This window comes from Suricata suricatta, chromosome 17, assembly GCF_006229205.1.
Source record: "Suricata suricatta isolate VVHF042 chromosome 17, meerkat_22Aug2017_6uvM2_HiC, whole genome shotgun sequence".
Classification (NCBI taxonomy): Eukaryota; Metazoa; Chordata; class Mammalia; order Carnivora; family Herpestidae; genus Suricata; species Suricata suricatta.
This window is the reverse complement of record NC_043716.1, coordinates 40789732-40803863: the sequence shown is the minus strand read 5'-3', so window position 1 is coordinate 40803863 and position 14132 is coordinate 40789732. Positions and strand designations below refer to the sequence as shown.

The window sequence follows — 14132 nt, the reverse complement described above, 5'->3', positions numbered from 1 at the left end:
CAGTCCTGGGGGCAGCCCTGACTTTGACCTCCACTTTCCGCACCTGCTTTTCCCTGTTCTAGTTTTTACCTTTATTCCCAAACCTGACCTTTCTACCTGCCAGAAGGGGGGTCAAGGTTGAGGAGGAAGAGAAAGAGGACAGGTCTTAGGCTTCCCAACTCCCTCTTCTTCTCCCTGCTGCCCCCAATTCGACCAGCACCCACTCGGCAATCCTCGAAGGCAAGAAAAGAAAGCACCTCGAACACCGTGCTGATATCAAAAAGGCCGTTTGATAAATATTAGGTTCACTTCCTCCTTCCCTGTGCATGAAGTCAGAAGATGTGCCCTCTGGCTACTTTTGTACCGGCCTCAGTCCCCCTCAGTCCCTCCCTCCCCAGTCTCCTACCTGCCTCAGGCTTCTCCACTTGCCAAGGAGCAGGCTGTAAATAACAGATTTGTCCACCCACCCCCAGCCCCACGCCACACGTCCCAGCCCACGGTGCTCACCCAGAGGCATCCGGTGTCATTTGACAGACACATCTGGGCACAACCGGGCTTTGGAGCGGGGGGAAGAGGGGGGCCTAGGAGGAGAAGTTGGGACCACAACGAAATAAGTAACGGCAGCACCGACAGAGGTGAATGGTGACAAAGATTGCCGTGATGAACAGGTAGCCCAGCAGGGTGAGTTGCACAGCAGAGCGAGTCTCAGGGTCCGAGAATGAGGGCCGGTGGCGGCCTCGAGAGGTGACACTCAGCCGGAACCCAGCCACCCGCACCCCCTGCCGCCAGCAGTAGTAGATGCCCCGGTCACTGAGCTGGGTGAAGCGGATGTGGAGGTGGTTGCCGTGGTCGATGAACACCCTCATGGACCTGTTGACACCCTTCAGGTACTGAGTTCGGTAGAGGTACTGGCGGTCCTTGTCCCAGGCCACAGCGTGCTCCGGCCGGGCCCCGGGACAGGAGATAATGAGGCTGTGGCCCAGCCTCTGCTGGTGGAACTGAATGGGCACCTGAGGCACCCAGGGCCGGCTGCCCACTTTGGACACATAGCTGAAGATGGCCATCACGCCCTGCTGGGATGCTGCCGTCTTCTTGCAGGGCGCCACGCAGCTCTGAACCAGGAGCTCGGGTGTGTGCTCCCTGGCCGTGGCCCGAAGCTTCCAGGGCACGGCCTGCGACCCGCAGGACACCACATCGGGCAGTGTCTTCCGGTAGCGTGGGGAGAGGTCTGGGCTCTGCAAGTAGCAGAGGCCAATGCGCCACTGCTCCCCACGGACACCACAGCGGTCGCAGGGGGTCCACTCCCAGAAGGTGGTGAAGATGTGGAGGCTCCCGACCTGCTCGTCTGCAAAGGGCTCCTGGCCCAGGTCCTTGAAGGTGGCCACCGTTCCCTCGCCGCTCTGGATGTCCACATCGTAGGCGTAGAAGTAGTCCCCCTTGCTTGAGCCACAGAAATACAAGCCCGAGTCCCCGGGCTGGGCCCGGAAGACCAGCAGGCTGAACATGCGGATGCTGAAGCGGACCAGCATGTCGCTGCCCGCGCGCACCTGGGCTGCCTCTGTCAGCACCCTCCCGTCGAAGTCTGTCAGCACCCTGGTGTGGCCGCTCCCGAGGTGCTTTTGATAGTACCAGACGACAGCGGACACGTCCTCGGGCTTGCAGCTGCAGGGGAGCTCAAAGCTCATGTCCGCCAGGTAGGCCGCGTTGTCAAACATCAGAAAAGCGGGGCAGGGGGTCCTGTGAAAGATGTCCTCCTTCTCCACAATTTCAAAGGCCCGGAGGCTCCCCCACACCCATAGGAGCATGGTGGTGTGGGCCAGGTTCATGGTTGTGGGACACAATGGTGAGAGGGGGCAGGGCAAAACAACAGTGGGCTAAAGGTCTGGGCTTCTAGAAATGACTGCCAGGAGGAGAAAGGATTAGGCAGCCAGGAAGAGAAGCAAACGTCTGCGGAAAGAGTGGCCAAAGGCAGGGCGATTTATTCCTAGATCATGAATAGGTTGCCCTTCTCATGTTCCAGATAGGACCTTGAGGAGTAACCATTCTAGAACCTGGCCCTCTCCCCTTTCTAGAACACTGGCACTCGCTAAAGAATGGGTCGGGGGAGGGGCACCTGGGTGGCTCAGTCGGTTAAGCTTCCGACTTTGGCTCAGGTCATGATCTCACGGTTCGTGGTTTGAGCCGAGTATTGGGCTCTGTGCTGACAGCTCAGAGCCTGGAGCCTGTCTTCAGATTGTATGGGTGTGTGTCTCTCTCTGCCCCCCCCCATGCTCTGTTTCTGTCTCAATAATAAATAAACATAAAAAAATTTTTTTTAATAAGAATGGGTCAGAGGAAGCCGGAATGAGAGGCAGGGGCCCAGGTGCTAGAACAGGAAAATCTCTGCCTTCCTGCTTCAGGCCCTACCTGCCTGCTTGGTGGAAAGGTTTTTCTCTTTGGTTAATCCAGGAGTTGAGGAAAAGCCACCTGCCTGCACATCTGGCCATCTGAAGCCTGGGAGGCTGGCCAGACCCAAGCTGATTGCCTGGGGCTTTCCCAGGCCCAACCAGCCCAGGAATTCAGCCCCTGAGGAAAATACCTCACCTCAAAGGAGATAGCCTTTGATTATTTGTTGATCAACTGTGGATTCATTTGTCTGGGGTATTCTTGTTAAGAGCTATGGACATCAGTGTTTGTTTACCATGGAAGATTAATTTTTTTATTTATTTTTGAGAGAGAGAGAGACAGAGAGAGAGAAATCACGAGCAGGGAAGGGGCAGAGAGAGAGGGAGACACAGAATCTGAAGCAGTCTCCAGGCTATGTCTGAGCCGTCAGCACAGAGCCTGACTCGGGGCTCAAACTCAAGAACGGTGAGATCATGACCTGAGCTGAAGTCAGCCCACTTAACCAACTGAGCCACCCAGGCATCCCCCCCCACACATTTTTTTTGAGTGGAGGCTTTAACTGGTATAGCCAGCATTCGATTGGGTGCACACTCATCTCTCCCGACCGTGGGCTGCAAACTCTAAGGATAGGAAGCAAAACTCTTTCAAGTTCCTAGGCCCTTGACCCTCCTGCTGATCTACGGAGTTCAGAATACCGAGCCACCAAGGGGCTAGAGAAGTCAGGAAGATCTGATTCCTTTATTTGCTCTGAAAATCCCAAGCTGAGAAGGAAATCGGGTGTGGGCTTCTCATGGGGCATGAGCCCCAGGACAACAAGCAAAAGAAGCTTCCAGTGACCACTGGGCACCTCTGCAGGTAACTGGCCCTGTCAATCCACCTGGTACACCGCTAGCAGCTCTTGCAAGAGCCTTTCCTCCTCCTGGAGCCCAGCAAGCCGCTCCTCCTCCTGGCTGAGCCCCTCCTCTGTGGGCCGGAGAGGATTCATGGCCTGCAGCTTCTGAAACAGGCCTCGGCAGCCCTCCCTCTCCACCTGGCTCAGCAGGCTCAAGTTCAGGGCGAAGCGCCCGGTGCCGGCCAGGCTACGCAGGATCCCTAGCACCACCGTCCGGTCGTCTGGCCTCACGTGTTCGGCCAGCGCCACCAGCAGCTCCCCTAGAAGTCCAAACCCCACGTCTGTCTGGAAGAGGTGACCCAGCTTTGGGCCTCCGAGCCGCAGCAGGACGTGGTAGCGCTCTGGCCCACTGCGCAGGTGCCGCCGCCAAGCACGGTAGAACTCTGCGGAGGTCTCAGGCTGGAGAAGGGTTTGCTCCTGGATCACAAGGAAGGAAAGGAAGTCCAGAGCTCTTCCGGCTGCTCTGCGGCAGTGAGACAGGGACAGTGAGGGGAGACTGTGGGCTTTCATCTTAGCTCTAGTGTTGCTCTCTGAGCACTGGGTAGGCTGTGGTCCCTGTAGGCTTGGTTTTCAGGTAAGGGAACGGGGAATGGGACATGGAGGGAGTGTCCCAAGGAATCCAGGGCATGATCTGAGAATCTCAGTTGTACCAGATGTTCCCACTGATGAACGCGGACATAGCCCTGCTCTATGAGATTAAGTCAGGCTTTACTCTGAGCAGGGCAGAGGGGGTGGTGGGAAACTTCAGAGAGAGAGACAGGAATTCAAGGTGAGTGTTAAGAATCTGACAGGCTGGGCTTCTCTCCCTGCAGTGCCATGGGATCATTATACCTGGGAACAATGCCAATCTGATCTGGGATTGGAAGTCAAAGGAGTAGTAGTGGAGGAGACCTGCCCGGCCCCCCTTTCTGACTTGTTCTGCCAAGTTTAACTCACCCTCATCATCTGGTGGTTGCTTTTCTTTCTGGGATTGGAGGGCAGAAACCTGCCTGTTGGTTTAATGTGAGAAATACGGAAGAAGTATGTGTGGTAAGAAGACAGGATTAGAGGTTTGGGCAGAGAATCCTACTGGGCCAAAGAGGCTGGGCCTTACCCACCTGGGAGATTTCAGTGGCCTCGTCCTGGGAGGTCCCTCTTTGAGTAGTGTGACAGTTCCAGGGCACAGTCCTCTCTCCTCCTATCTTGTCCTTCCGCTCCAGTGGCTTCAGATGTGATGCAAGGACAATACCCCTGTGGGCAAAGGACAGAGACTGGAGGACGGACTTAACGCTCTCTGTGGATGTGTGGTGGCTAGACTCTGCATGTCGGAGACAGCAAGCCAATATGACAATAACAGCAGCAGCAATAGCTGACAGCTTTCAAGCACCTCCCATGTGCCAGGCACTAAGCTCAAAATCTTACATGCAATCATTTATTTAACCGTAACAATAGTTACTCTCTTTTACTGAGAAGGAATAGAAGCTCAGAGAGCTTAAATAACTTGCACAAGATCAGACGGGTAGCCGAAGGCAGGGCCAGGACAGAGCCCAGAATTGTCTGACTTCAAAAACACATGCTCTTATCCACTGTGGCCCACCTAGTAACAGGAGCTGAGAAAAAGAGCAATAAGCCCACCTGAACTCCTCATAGGAAGCCACCTTCTGTGCCACTGCCCGAAACTTGGCAGCATTCTCCCGTTTGTATTTCTCATCAGCAGCGAGTGCAGCCTGCAGCTCTTTCTCCAAAGCCTTGAAGTCAATAATGTTGTTCCTTTCCATCGTCTGTTTCTAGGAAGGCAGAGGAAATGGACATCGTGGAGAGTCAATATCAGGAGGAGGATGTGTCTGCATTCTTTGCCAGCCTATGAAATGATCCCAAAGCACTCTGGATATCTTTCCACTTATCTTGTTGGATGGTGTTACAAAAACCTAGTTCTCAGAGCCTCTGAGTGGCTCAGTCAGGTGAGTGCCTGACTCTTGATTTCGGCGCAAGTCACAGTCCACAGTCTATGGGTTTGATCCCCGAGTCGGGCTCTTTGCTGTGCATGGAGCCTGCTTGGGATTCTCTCTCTCTCTCTCTCTCTCTCTCTCTCTCTCTCTCTTTGCCCCTCTCTCCCTCGCACATGTGCTCTCTCTCTCTCTCTCTCTCTCTCTCTCTCTCTCAAAAAAAAAATCTAATTCTCTATAGGGGGAGCTGAGTTGCAGTGAGAACTTGCTTAAAACTTGTCATGGAAAATACAGAGTACTGACTCAGTTTGGAGCCCTGTCTTAATTTTGTTCTCTCCCTCTATAAATATTTTAATTTTGGTGCTTCTGCTAAGGAGACATTTGGATCTCAGGATTCAGTCCCTTCACTATTTCATACGAGCTCACTCCATAGTGAGGTGCTATGATAAAGGACCCCCCACAGAAGAACTATGGTTAACTATAGTCTTGAGCCCAGGGATAAAATTTCACCCATCATTAAATGTTTTTATTTTTATTTTTTAAATATTTTTAATGGGGAACGATACTTCCCACCCAAACCAGATGCAATGACTGGGCAGGAAATCAAACAGAAGTGGCAGAGGAAGGAGCTCTATCGTCCCCGTTCCCAAATCCCTCCTTCCAGAACAGGGCTGGAGCACAGGTCCCTCGATACTTGAGCAACCTCCTCAGTTCTGCCACTGTACTTGGGCAACCTCCGCTTATGTGAGGATTGATCCGTTCTACAGAGAAACTCTCTATATGGGTTCTAATCCTGGCTCTGGCGTTTACTTGCTGAGACCTCTCTGAACCTCAGACTTCCGTTCATTGTGCTAGATTTTGTAACGGAGTCACCACCAACAGCCCTAGGGCAGGGAAGCAGGAGGTCTGGACCAGCCCCTTAACCCTTCCCCTCCACCCTAACGTGGGTAAGCTGAACACCTAGAAGGGGTCTGGGCAGGCCAGGAACTGAACTCAGGTGTCCTGGCTCCTGTCCAGTTCTGAGCCCTCCCCAATCATGAATAAAGAGAACATCTAACCCTTCCGCTCCCTTGCCCCTGCCCACCACCCCAGGAGCTCAGGCCTCGGTTTCGTCGCTTTCTTTGGGAATCCCGATACACCAGAACAGCACAGCTCAGCGTGGACCACGCCCAGCAGTGTAGTTGCTCAGCAACTGCCCCAACAGCCTGGCCACGTGATCGTCCCGAAAGCCCCCTTTCAGGGTGTCTTCGAGGCGCCTGATCAGATTCGTGCCTCCTCAGGCCTCGATCTCTTTGGAGCAGCCCACGCCTTGGTTTGGGGGCCCACAACTCCTCCTCGTCGGTTCCTGGCTCCGCGGTCGGCATTCCCCCCAGCCGGTTTTCAGGCAGAGGGCTGTCCCTGGGGCAGAAACGGGACGGCGCCGTCTGTGGGGTCCTTCTGAACGGCGGGCGCAGCGGTGCGGCGGCGCGTGGGGCGGAAGCGCGGTCTCCGGCGGCCGACGGGGAGCATTTGACTGAATAAGCGGCAGGTGAGCTGGTCAGCGGCAGGGGCAAGTTGCTCCGGGTGGGATGAGAAATTAAATAGTGTCAGATCTGGAAGAGATGTTGTAGGCTTTCTGCCCCTTTCGCTTTACCGGTGGGCAAACAAGCGGGGAGGAAGAAAGGGAAAGAAAGACGCACCCCCACCCCGTCCCCAACCCACACCTCGATTCCGGGCTTCCCTCCATGTCGACCGTCCATACAGTTCCTTCCCTGGGCAGACGTCGTCGTCTTACTGCCCAGTGCCATCTCACTCCCTCTTTCATCTCTGCCTTCTTCACCTCTTCTCTATCAGTCTCCCTCCGTCCTTGTTCGGTATTCCTTTTGAGAGGCTGCTTTATAGCGAGAAGCTGCAGTGAGGTTTGGCCACTAGTTTTGTGCCAGTGTGGGCAAGTCATCTATCTTCTCTGTACCTTGTAGCTCATTCATTCGTTCAGCAGATACTTACCGAGGTCTTGTTTTGTGCCAACACAGTGCTAAGTGAAAAACAAACGACCTTGCTTAAGTTATAGTTGAGATATTAGTGCAAATGACGTGAACAGATATATGTGAAGGAGAGACTAGTGCTAATAATAGTAAAACAGTGAAAGTCGAGGGGTGGAGAATCTGTGGGGGACTTTTTTTTTAATGTTTATTTTGAGAGAAAGAGCAGGGGAGGGGCAGAGAGGGAGAGAGACCCCAAGCAAGCTCTGCGCTGCCAGCCCAGAGCCGGATGAGGGGCTTGATCTCATAAATCGTGAGATCGTGACCTGAACCGAAATCAAAAGCAGACACTTCACCTACGGAGCCACCCAGGCATCCCAGGGAGGACTTTTTTAGAGTGACATTGTCAGTAGGGACCTGAGTGAAATGAAGGGACAAGGTATACTATCCAAGGGAAGAGCATTTCAGGAGAGAGTAAGTGCAGGGACCCTGGAACAGACAGCTTGGTTTGTTGCATTAGCAGCCTTTTATAAAAATGTGTGCGATCATTTCATGGATCTTGGGAGAATGAAATGAGCACAGATGTGATAGTTCTTTGGAAGTAGAAAGAATCTCTATGCATAGGAAAGTTACTATAACCATTTACATTTAGTTACAAGTTTTAGAGCTAGTCCTGTACTTGAGATAAATATCACTATCTCAATTAAATATTCGAAACATGTATCTACTTCCTACTTGGACTTGGTGCTATCTTGGACATTGGTGGCTAGGCACAAGGAATTCAGGTTCCTGTATTCAAGAATGGCTGGGGCCACCTGGGTGGCCGTCGGTTAAGCATCTGACTTCGGCTCAGGTCATGATCCCATGGTTTGTGGGTTTGAGCCCCACATCGGGCTCTCTGCTGACAGCTCAGAGCTTGGAGCCTGCTTCAGATTCTCTGTGTCTCTCTCTCTGCTCCTCCCCTGCACACACACTCTCTCAAAAATAAACATAAAAAACAAAAAGAATGGCCAGAATATAGTGCTTGCTAACATTTATTGAGTCTGGAACTGTGGTAAGTTCTTTAAACAGACTATTTTGTTTAAGTCTCACACCTTATTATTTTTTTTTGAGAGAGAGTGAATGCAGGGTAGAGGGAGACAGAGATAGAGAAAATCACAAGGAGGCTCCAGGCTCAGCATGAAGCCCAGTGCAGAGCTTGATACCACAACCCTGGGATCATGACCTGAGCCAAAATCAAGAGTAGGAAGCTCAAACAACTGGGCCACCCAGGCGACCCCCTGGGATCATGACCTGAGCCGAAATCAAGAGTCTGAGGCTCAACTCTTGATTGATGGACAATTGGGAGCCAGACACTCAACCAGCTGAGCCTCCCAGGCACCCCTAAGTCTGATACCTTTTTATGCAGTAGGGATTACTCCCTTTTCAGTTGAGAAAATAGATTTGGAGAAGTGCAGTAACTTACATGAAAGTGCATAGTTATTAAGTGACAAAGTTAGGATTCAAATCTAGGGTGTCTCAACTCTTAACCTTTATCCCACCTCTGGTCTATTGTTTATTACTTATAAACTGTAGGCTTTTGGGGGAGGTTAGTTAGTAGTTAACTGCCATTCAAGGCAGAATTAAATGCTGATTAAGGTACAAAAGGCTATAGCAATGTAGAGGAGTGAGAAATTGAGGATCTAGAAAAGCTGGACGTAGGTGGCATTTGAATTGTTACTTTGAATAACATTTCAGCAATTGAAGTAGAGAAAACCCACAAAATACTTATTAATTACAACGAGAAAACTAGTAACTTTACGTTGGAAAAGCCTGGGAGATATCACCATAATCAAGTGATTAAATCAACATCATCACTAATGGGACAAATTAAAATCATGTACCACCTGATAGGAGATGCACTGAAAGGAACACTGCATTACTTCTGAGGTATTCCTGCCAAAAATGCAAAACCTGAATCTAATGAGGAAACATCAGACAAACTCAAATTAAGGGACATTTTACAAAAATCAATAGTCTGTAACCCTCAAAAGTGCAGAGTCCTAAAAGTCAAGGGGAGACTGGGGACAGAGCTGTTCCTGAGTGAAAGAGACTAACCACATGACTGTTGAATGCAAACATGGACTCCTGGGTTGGCTTTTTTGCTGTGCAGGACGTTACTAGAACAGTCTGTGGGGACGCCTGGGTGGCTCAGTCAGTTAAGCATCCTACTCTTGGTGTTGGCTCATGTTAGGGTCTCGCAGTTTGTGAGTTTGAGCCCTGCATCGGCTCCACACTGACTACGCAGAGACTGCTTGGGATTCTTGCTCCTCCCCTCTTTCTGCCCCTCCCCTGCTTGTGCTTGTTCTAAATAAATAAATAAGCAAACAAACGAAAAGAAAAAAGAACAGTTTGTGAACGTTGAATACAGGTCTGTGGATTAGGTGGTAGCAATGTGTCACTATTGACTTTCTGATTTTGATTGTTGTATTTTGGTTATTTAGGAAAATATCCTTGTTTGTAGGAATCACACACACTAAAGCAGAGATTGGAAAACGTTTTCTATCAAGGGTCAGATAGTAAACATTCTAGGCTCTGTGGGCCATATGGTCCCAGTTGCAACTGCTCAACTTTGCTGTTAACAGCATAAAAGCAACCACAGACATTATAAATGAATGAGCATGGCTGTATTCTAATAAAGCTGTTTTTATAGACACTGAAATTTGAATTTTATGTAATTAATTTGCACATATCATAAAATATTCTTTTGATTTTTTTTCAGCTTTAAAAATAAAAGGCATTTTTAGCTTGGGGGCTGTATGAAAACCAGCAGCAGGCCAGATTGGCCACAGGGCATAGTTTGCTAAACTCCTACACTCAAGTATTCGGGGATGAGGAGGCACTGTATCAGCAACTTATTCTCAAGTAATTTAGGGAAAAAAATTATTTGTGCGACTTTGCAACTTTCTGTTATTAAATTAAAGTTGAAATCTTTTTAGTATTATAAGAGTAGGAGAAGAGAACGAAATCAGGGACGGTGAGTGGAAGAGCCAGGAGGGGAGGAGGGAAGGGCAGGGCTTTGGGAGAACCGGTCAGTGGGCTGGTGTAACTGGAGAGGAGATGTGTGAAGGGAAGTGGTCAACCGTCAGGTTAGAAATAAGGGGCTGTGTTGGGGTGGCCTTGACCACCTTGCCAGACTCTAATTCCTCTTTTCCTTGAATTTTAGCATCATGGATACCGACTTATATGACGAGTTTGGGAATTATATTGGACCAGAGCTTGATTCTGATGAAGATGATGATGAATTGGGCAGAGAGACCAAAGATCTTGATGAGGTAAAGCAAATGTATTGCTATGTTCATCTTTCTCTTAAAAAAAAAAAAAAGGACTGGGTCCTCTGTGCTCCCATAATATCCTGTGTACATCTCTCACATTGCTCCTTTTTTAAAAAAATAATTATTTTATGTTTATTTATTCTGAGAGAGAGAGTGTGCGAGAGCCCAATGCAGGACTCGAACCCATGATACTGTGAGATCTTGACCTGAGCTGAGATCAAGAGTTGGATGTTTAACCAACTGAGCCACCCAGGCACCCTTACATTGCTCCTTTTCAGAATATGACTTGTTGGCGTCAAATGCTGCCCCTAAGAAAGCTTAACTACTGAGGCTCCAAAAGGGAATATAAGGTAGTTTATTGGTGGGGTGGTTTCATAATCTGAGCTCTGATTCATCTAGTAGTAGCTCTTCCATTTGTCTGAAGTTCTTTTTGAAGTTTATTACCTGAGTAATACCAACTTAGAGAAGGTAGTAGTCAGTTTTTCCAAGTGCAGCTGCACTGGGAACCTCCTCATAAGCTTAAGTTTTGAAAGATAAATAAAAGCCATAGAAAGGAAGGTGCAGATTCCTATGACTCCCTTCAGGAGAAGTGTGGAGGATAAAGTCCAGAATGGTCTGAGGCTTGCAAAAAACGTCAGAGGTGGCTTTTAGGTTTCAGCAGTGTTCAGGACAAGATGAACAGGAAGTAGACAGGACCACCACTTGTAAATGGAGATGTGGTGATGTTTATAGGACAGGAAGAAAGTAGAACAAAAGTTCTGCCTTCTCCATTAGGGAAAATGCCCTTCTTCTTCTTCTTTTTTAATTAAAAAAAAATTTTTTTTTTAATTTTTTGAGAGACAGAGGGCAGGGGAAGGTCAGAGAGAAAGGGAGGTACAGAATCTGAAGCAGGCTCCAGACTCTGAGCTAGCTGTCAGTACAGAGCCCAACACGGGGCTCGAACCCACAAACCATTAAGATCATGATCTGAGCCAAAGTCAGATGCTCAACCAACTGAGCCACCCAGGCGCCCCAGGGAAAATGCCCTTCAAATTAGAAAGAAGAAACACTGGAAGAAGAAAATTGAAAGCATCTAAATGAGATGAAAAGAGAGCATCTTGCAGCTTTAGTTGTGTTCAAGTGTCTGGGCCCAGATGAGTTATTTCCGGGATTGGGGTGGTAGAGGAGACCTGGCAGAGGTAAGCCAAGACCCCGTGTAATCCTCTTTAAGGAACTGGGGAAGGGCTAAGGTGCTAGAAAGTGAATCAGGCAGCTCTTCTACTTTTCAAAGATGGAGGTAAGGTGCTGCATTTCAGAAACTACCAATTAGTAAGTGTGATGTGCATCGTGGTAAAAATGATGGAAGGAATTTTAAAACAAAAGATTATTTAACTTTTAGGAAGCTAATATGAGTTTTAGAAAAATGATCATGATACGATTACTAGTTGAAGTTTTTAATTTTTTTATAAACCAAGCCTTTTTCTTTCTTTCTTTTTTAAATGTTTGTTTATTTTTTTTTTAATTTTTTTTTATGTCTTTTATTTATTTTTGAGAGACAGAGAGAGACAGTGCGAGCAGGGGAGGGTCAGAGAGAGAGGGAGACACAGAATCTGAAGCAGGCTCCAGGCTCTGAGCTAGCTGTCAGCACAGAGCCCGACGCGGGGCTCGAACCCACGAACTGTGAGATCATGACCTGAGCCGAAGCCGGCCGCTTAACCGACTGAGCCACCCAGGCGCCCCTAAATGTTTGTTTATTTTAAGAGAGAGAGAGAGAGAGAGAGAGAGAGAGAGAGAGAGAGAGAGAGAGGAGAGACCCAAGCGGGTTCCACTCCCAGCACAGAGCCTGACAAGGGGCTCAATCCCACCACCCTGGGACCATGAGCTGAGCCGAAATCAAGAGCCAGACACTCAACCGAGTCACCCATGGGCTCCATCCAGGTGTTTGTTTTTAAAAATATTTTAGGGGCACACGAAAATGTGTATAGCATGAAGCAGGGAGGGACGAGTGCCATTTAAATAATTTTATCTTAGTACTGTAGTGATAGTTTATAAGGAGGGGTCATTTCTGGCCAGGATGACCAAGAAAGGTATCTGAGGAAGTGACGTTCAAAGTGGACCCAAAGACTGGATAGGCATCTGTAGGCATAAAAGGTGGAGTGACTAGGGGTGCCTGGGTGGCTCAGTCGGTTGGGCGTTGGCTTCAGCTCAGGTCATGATCTCACAGCTCGTGGGTTCAAGCCCCGCGTCGGGCTCTGTGCTGACAGCTAGCTCAGCCTGGAGCCTGCTTCAGATTCTGTGTCTCCCTCTCTCTCTGGCCCTCCCCTGCTCATGCTGTCTCTCTCTGTCTCTCAAAAATAAATAAAAAACATTAAAAAAAAAAGAAAGAAAGTGGAGTGATTAGTGGTTGCCTTCAACTGGGGCCATGAAATTGGGGAGTGATGGCCAAAGGGTGCAGGATTTCTTTTGGGGGCAACAAAAAACCTAACATCGTTTGTGGGGTGGTGGTTACACAGCTCTGAATATATTAAAAACTGCCAAATTTTGCATTTAAAATGGGTGAGTTGTGTGGAATGTAAAGTATATTTCCCTAATGCTGCTAACAAAGAAATACTGTAAAGAAAACACAGGATCGCTTCGGCGGTGTGTGAATGTTCTCTCCTCAGTCCCAAGTTCAGTTCCTCCTACTCAGGGTCATGCTCCTTGGTCCTGTCGCTTGTGCAGGACTCTGCTCTTGTTTAATTAACTTATTAATTCATTTTTATCTTTTTCTTGTACCTGTGACCATAGTAATTATCATAAAATTTGCACGTGGCTTTCTGTTTATATGATGTATAAAATGTGAGTGGTTGCATTGTTAACGTAGGTACTGCCAGTGGCATCGGGTGGTCTGTGTCATCCTGCTTCTCACTTCTGCCACCCGGCACTGTGGTGAGTGATGTGCTTTCGGATCCATCCTCTGGTGCCATGTGTCCGTCGGGTCTGATTGCTGCTCAGTAATCCCTGGTGGCATTGCTTTCTTCCCTCACCACAAATAGAGCTGCGGCCGGTATCCTCAGCTATGTCCCTGTCGTTACCATGTGAAAATGCCTTTGGGTCATGTTCCCCAAAGCAGAGTTGCAGGTCCCAGGATCAGGTACATGCGTAATATGTTTAATTATACTTAGTTCGGGGGTTTTCATGAAGTGCGGTCAGGTTGTGCCGCAGCCTGCCTGCTCTAGTCCGTACTCCTCCCAGCCTCCCTGTCCACACGGGATGCACAGATTGTTTTAAAAAATGTTTTTGTTTTGATGTAACAGTGAAGAGATGCATTAAGATTTTGATAAGGGAGGCAGGAAAGAAGGAAGAACATTCTGAAAAGGAGTTCAGGGACCAGGGGCCCAGAGGTTGCATGTGCGGAGGAAATGATTTCTCCTCCCACTTGTCACAGCGCAGTCCTTGGAGGACGGCTGCAGGGATGAAGCCCAGAGGAGGAGGGACCAGACTCCGGAAGGCCTTGAGTGGAGAACTGGGAGAAAGGGGTGATAAAATCAACGCATGATGCTGGCACCCTTCCTTTAGTGCAGGGAGGGTCAGGAGGGTCAGGAGCTCATCACAGTGGAAGGGTGCACAGGTGTGGAGTTGGCGGGGGGGGGGGGGGGGGGGGGGGGGGGGGGGGGGAGGACTAGCCGAACACTGGATATTAACAGACTAAGAGAAA

At 49.3% G+C, this 14132-nt stretch overlaps 3 protein-coding genes across 6 annotated transcripts in view; 1 reads left to right on the top strand and 2 right to left on the bottom strand.

Moving 5' to 3' along the window:
- Nucleotides 1–272: 272 nt before the first annotated feature.
- Nucleotides 273–2131, bottom strand: FAM187A (family with sequence similarity 187 member A). The gene has a single exon (XM_029928675.1). It carries the CDS (start codon nt 1803–1805, stop codon nt 561–563), a length of 1245 nt encoding a protein of 414 aa, XP_029784535.1. The 5' UTR covers nt 1806–2131; the 3' UTR covers nt 273–560.
- Nucleotides 2132–3082: 951 nt separating this feature from the next.
- CCDC103 (coiled-coil domain containing 103) lies at nt 3083–6359 on the bottom strand. Of its 4 annotated transcripts, none has more exons than XM_029927868.1 (4): nt 6240–6359; nt 4871–5016; nt 4354–4486; nt 3083–3673 (listed from the first exon to the last, which is right to left on the bottom strand). In XM_029927868.1, exons 2-4 carry the CDS (start codon nt 5011–5013, stop codon nt 3233–3235), a joined length of 717 nt encoding a protein of 238 aa, XP_029783728.1. In that variant the 5' UTR covers nt 5014–5016; nt 6240–6359; the 3' UTR covers nt 3083–3232. The 4 variants fall into 4 exon arrangements, with proteins under 4 accessions (XP_029783728.1, XP_029783726.1, XP_029783727.1 ...); XM_029927866.1 differs by having other exon boundaries at nt 4871–5022; nt 6240–6358; XM_029927867.1 differs by having other exon boundaries at nt 4871–5022; nt 6266–6354.
- Nucleotides 6360–6612: 253 nt separating this feature from the next.
- EFTUD2 (elongation factor Tu GTP binding domain containing 2) overlaps nt 6613–14132 on the top strand; it is a 36815-nt gene continuing 29295 nt past the window's right edge. Inside the window, exons 1-2 of the mRNA XM_029927875.1 lie at nt 6613–6709; nt 10348–10456. Of these exons, the coding sequence (XP_029783735.1) occupies nt 10352–10456 (105 nt within the window). The 5' untranslated portion in view covers nt 6613–6709; nt 10348–10351. The remainder of the gene's footprint in view (nt 6710–10347; nt 10457–14132) is intronic.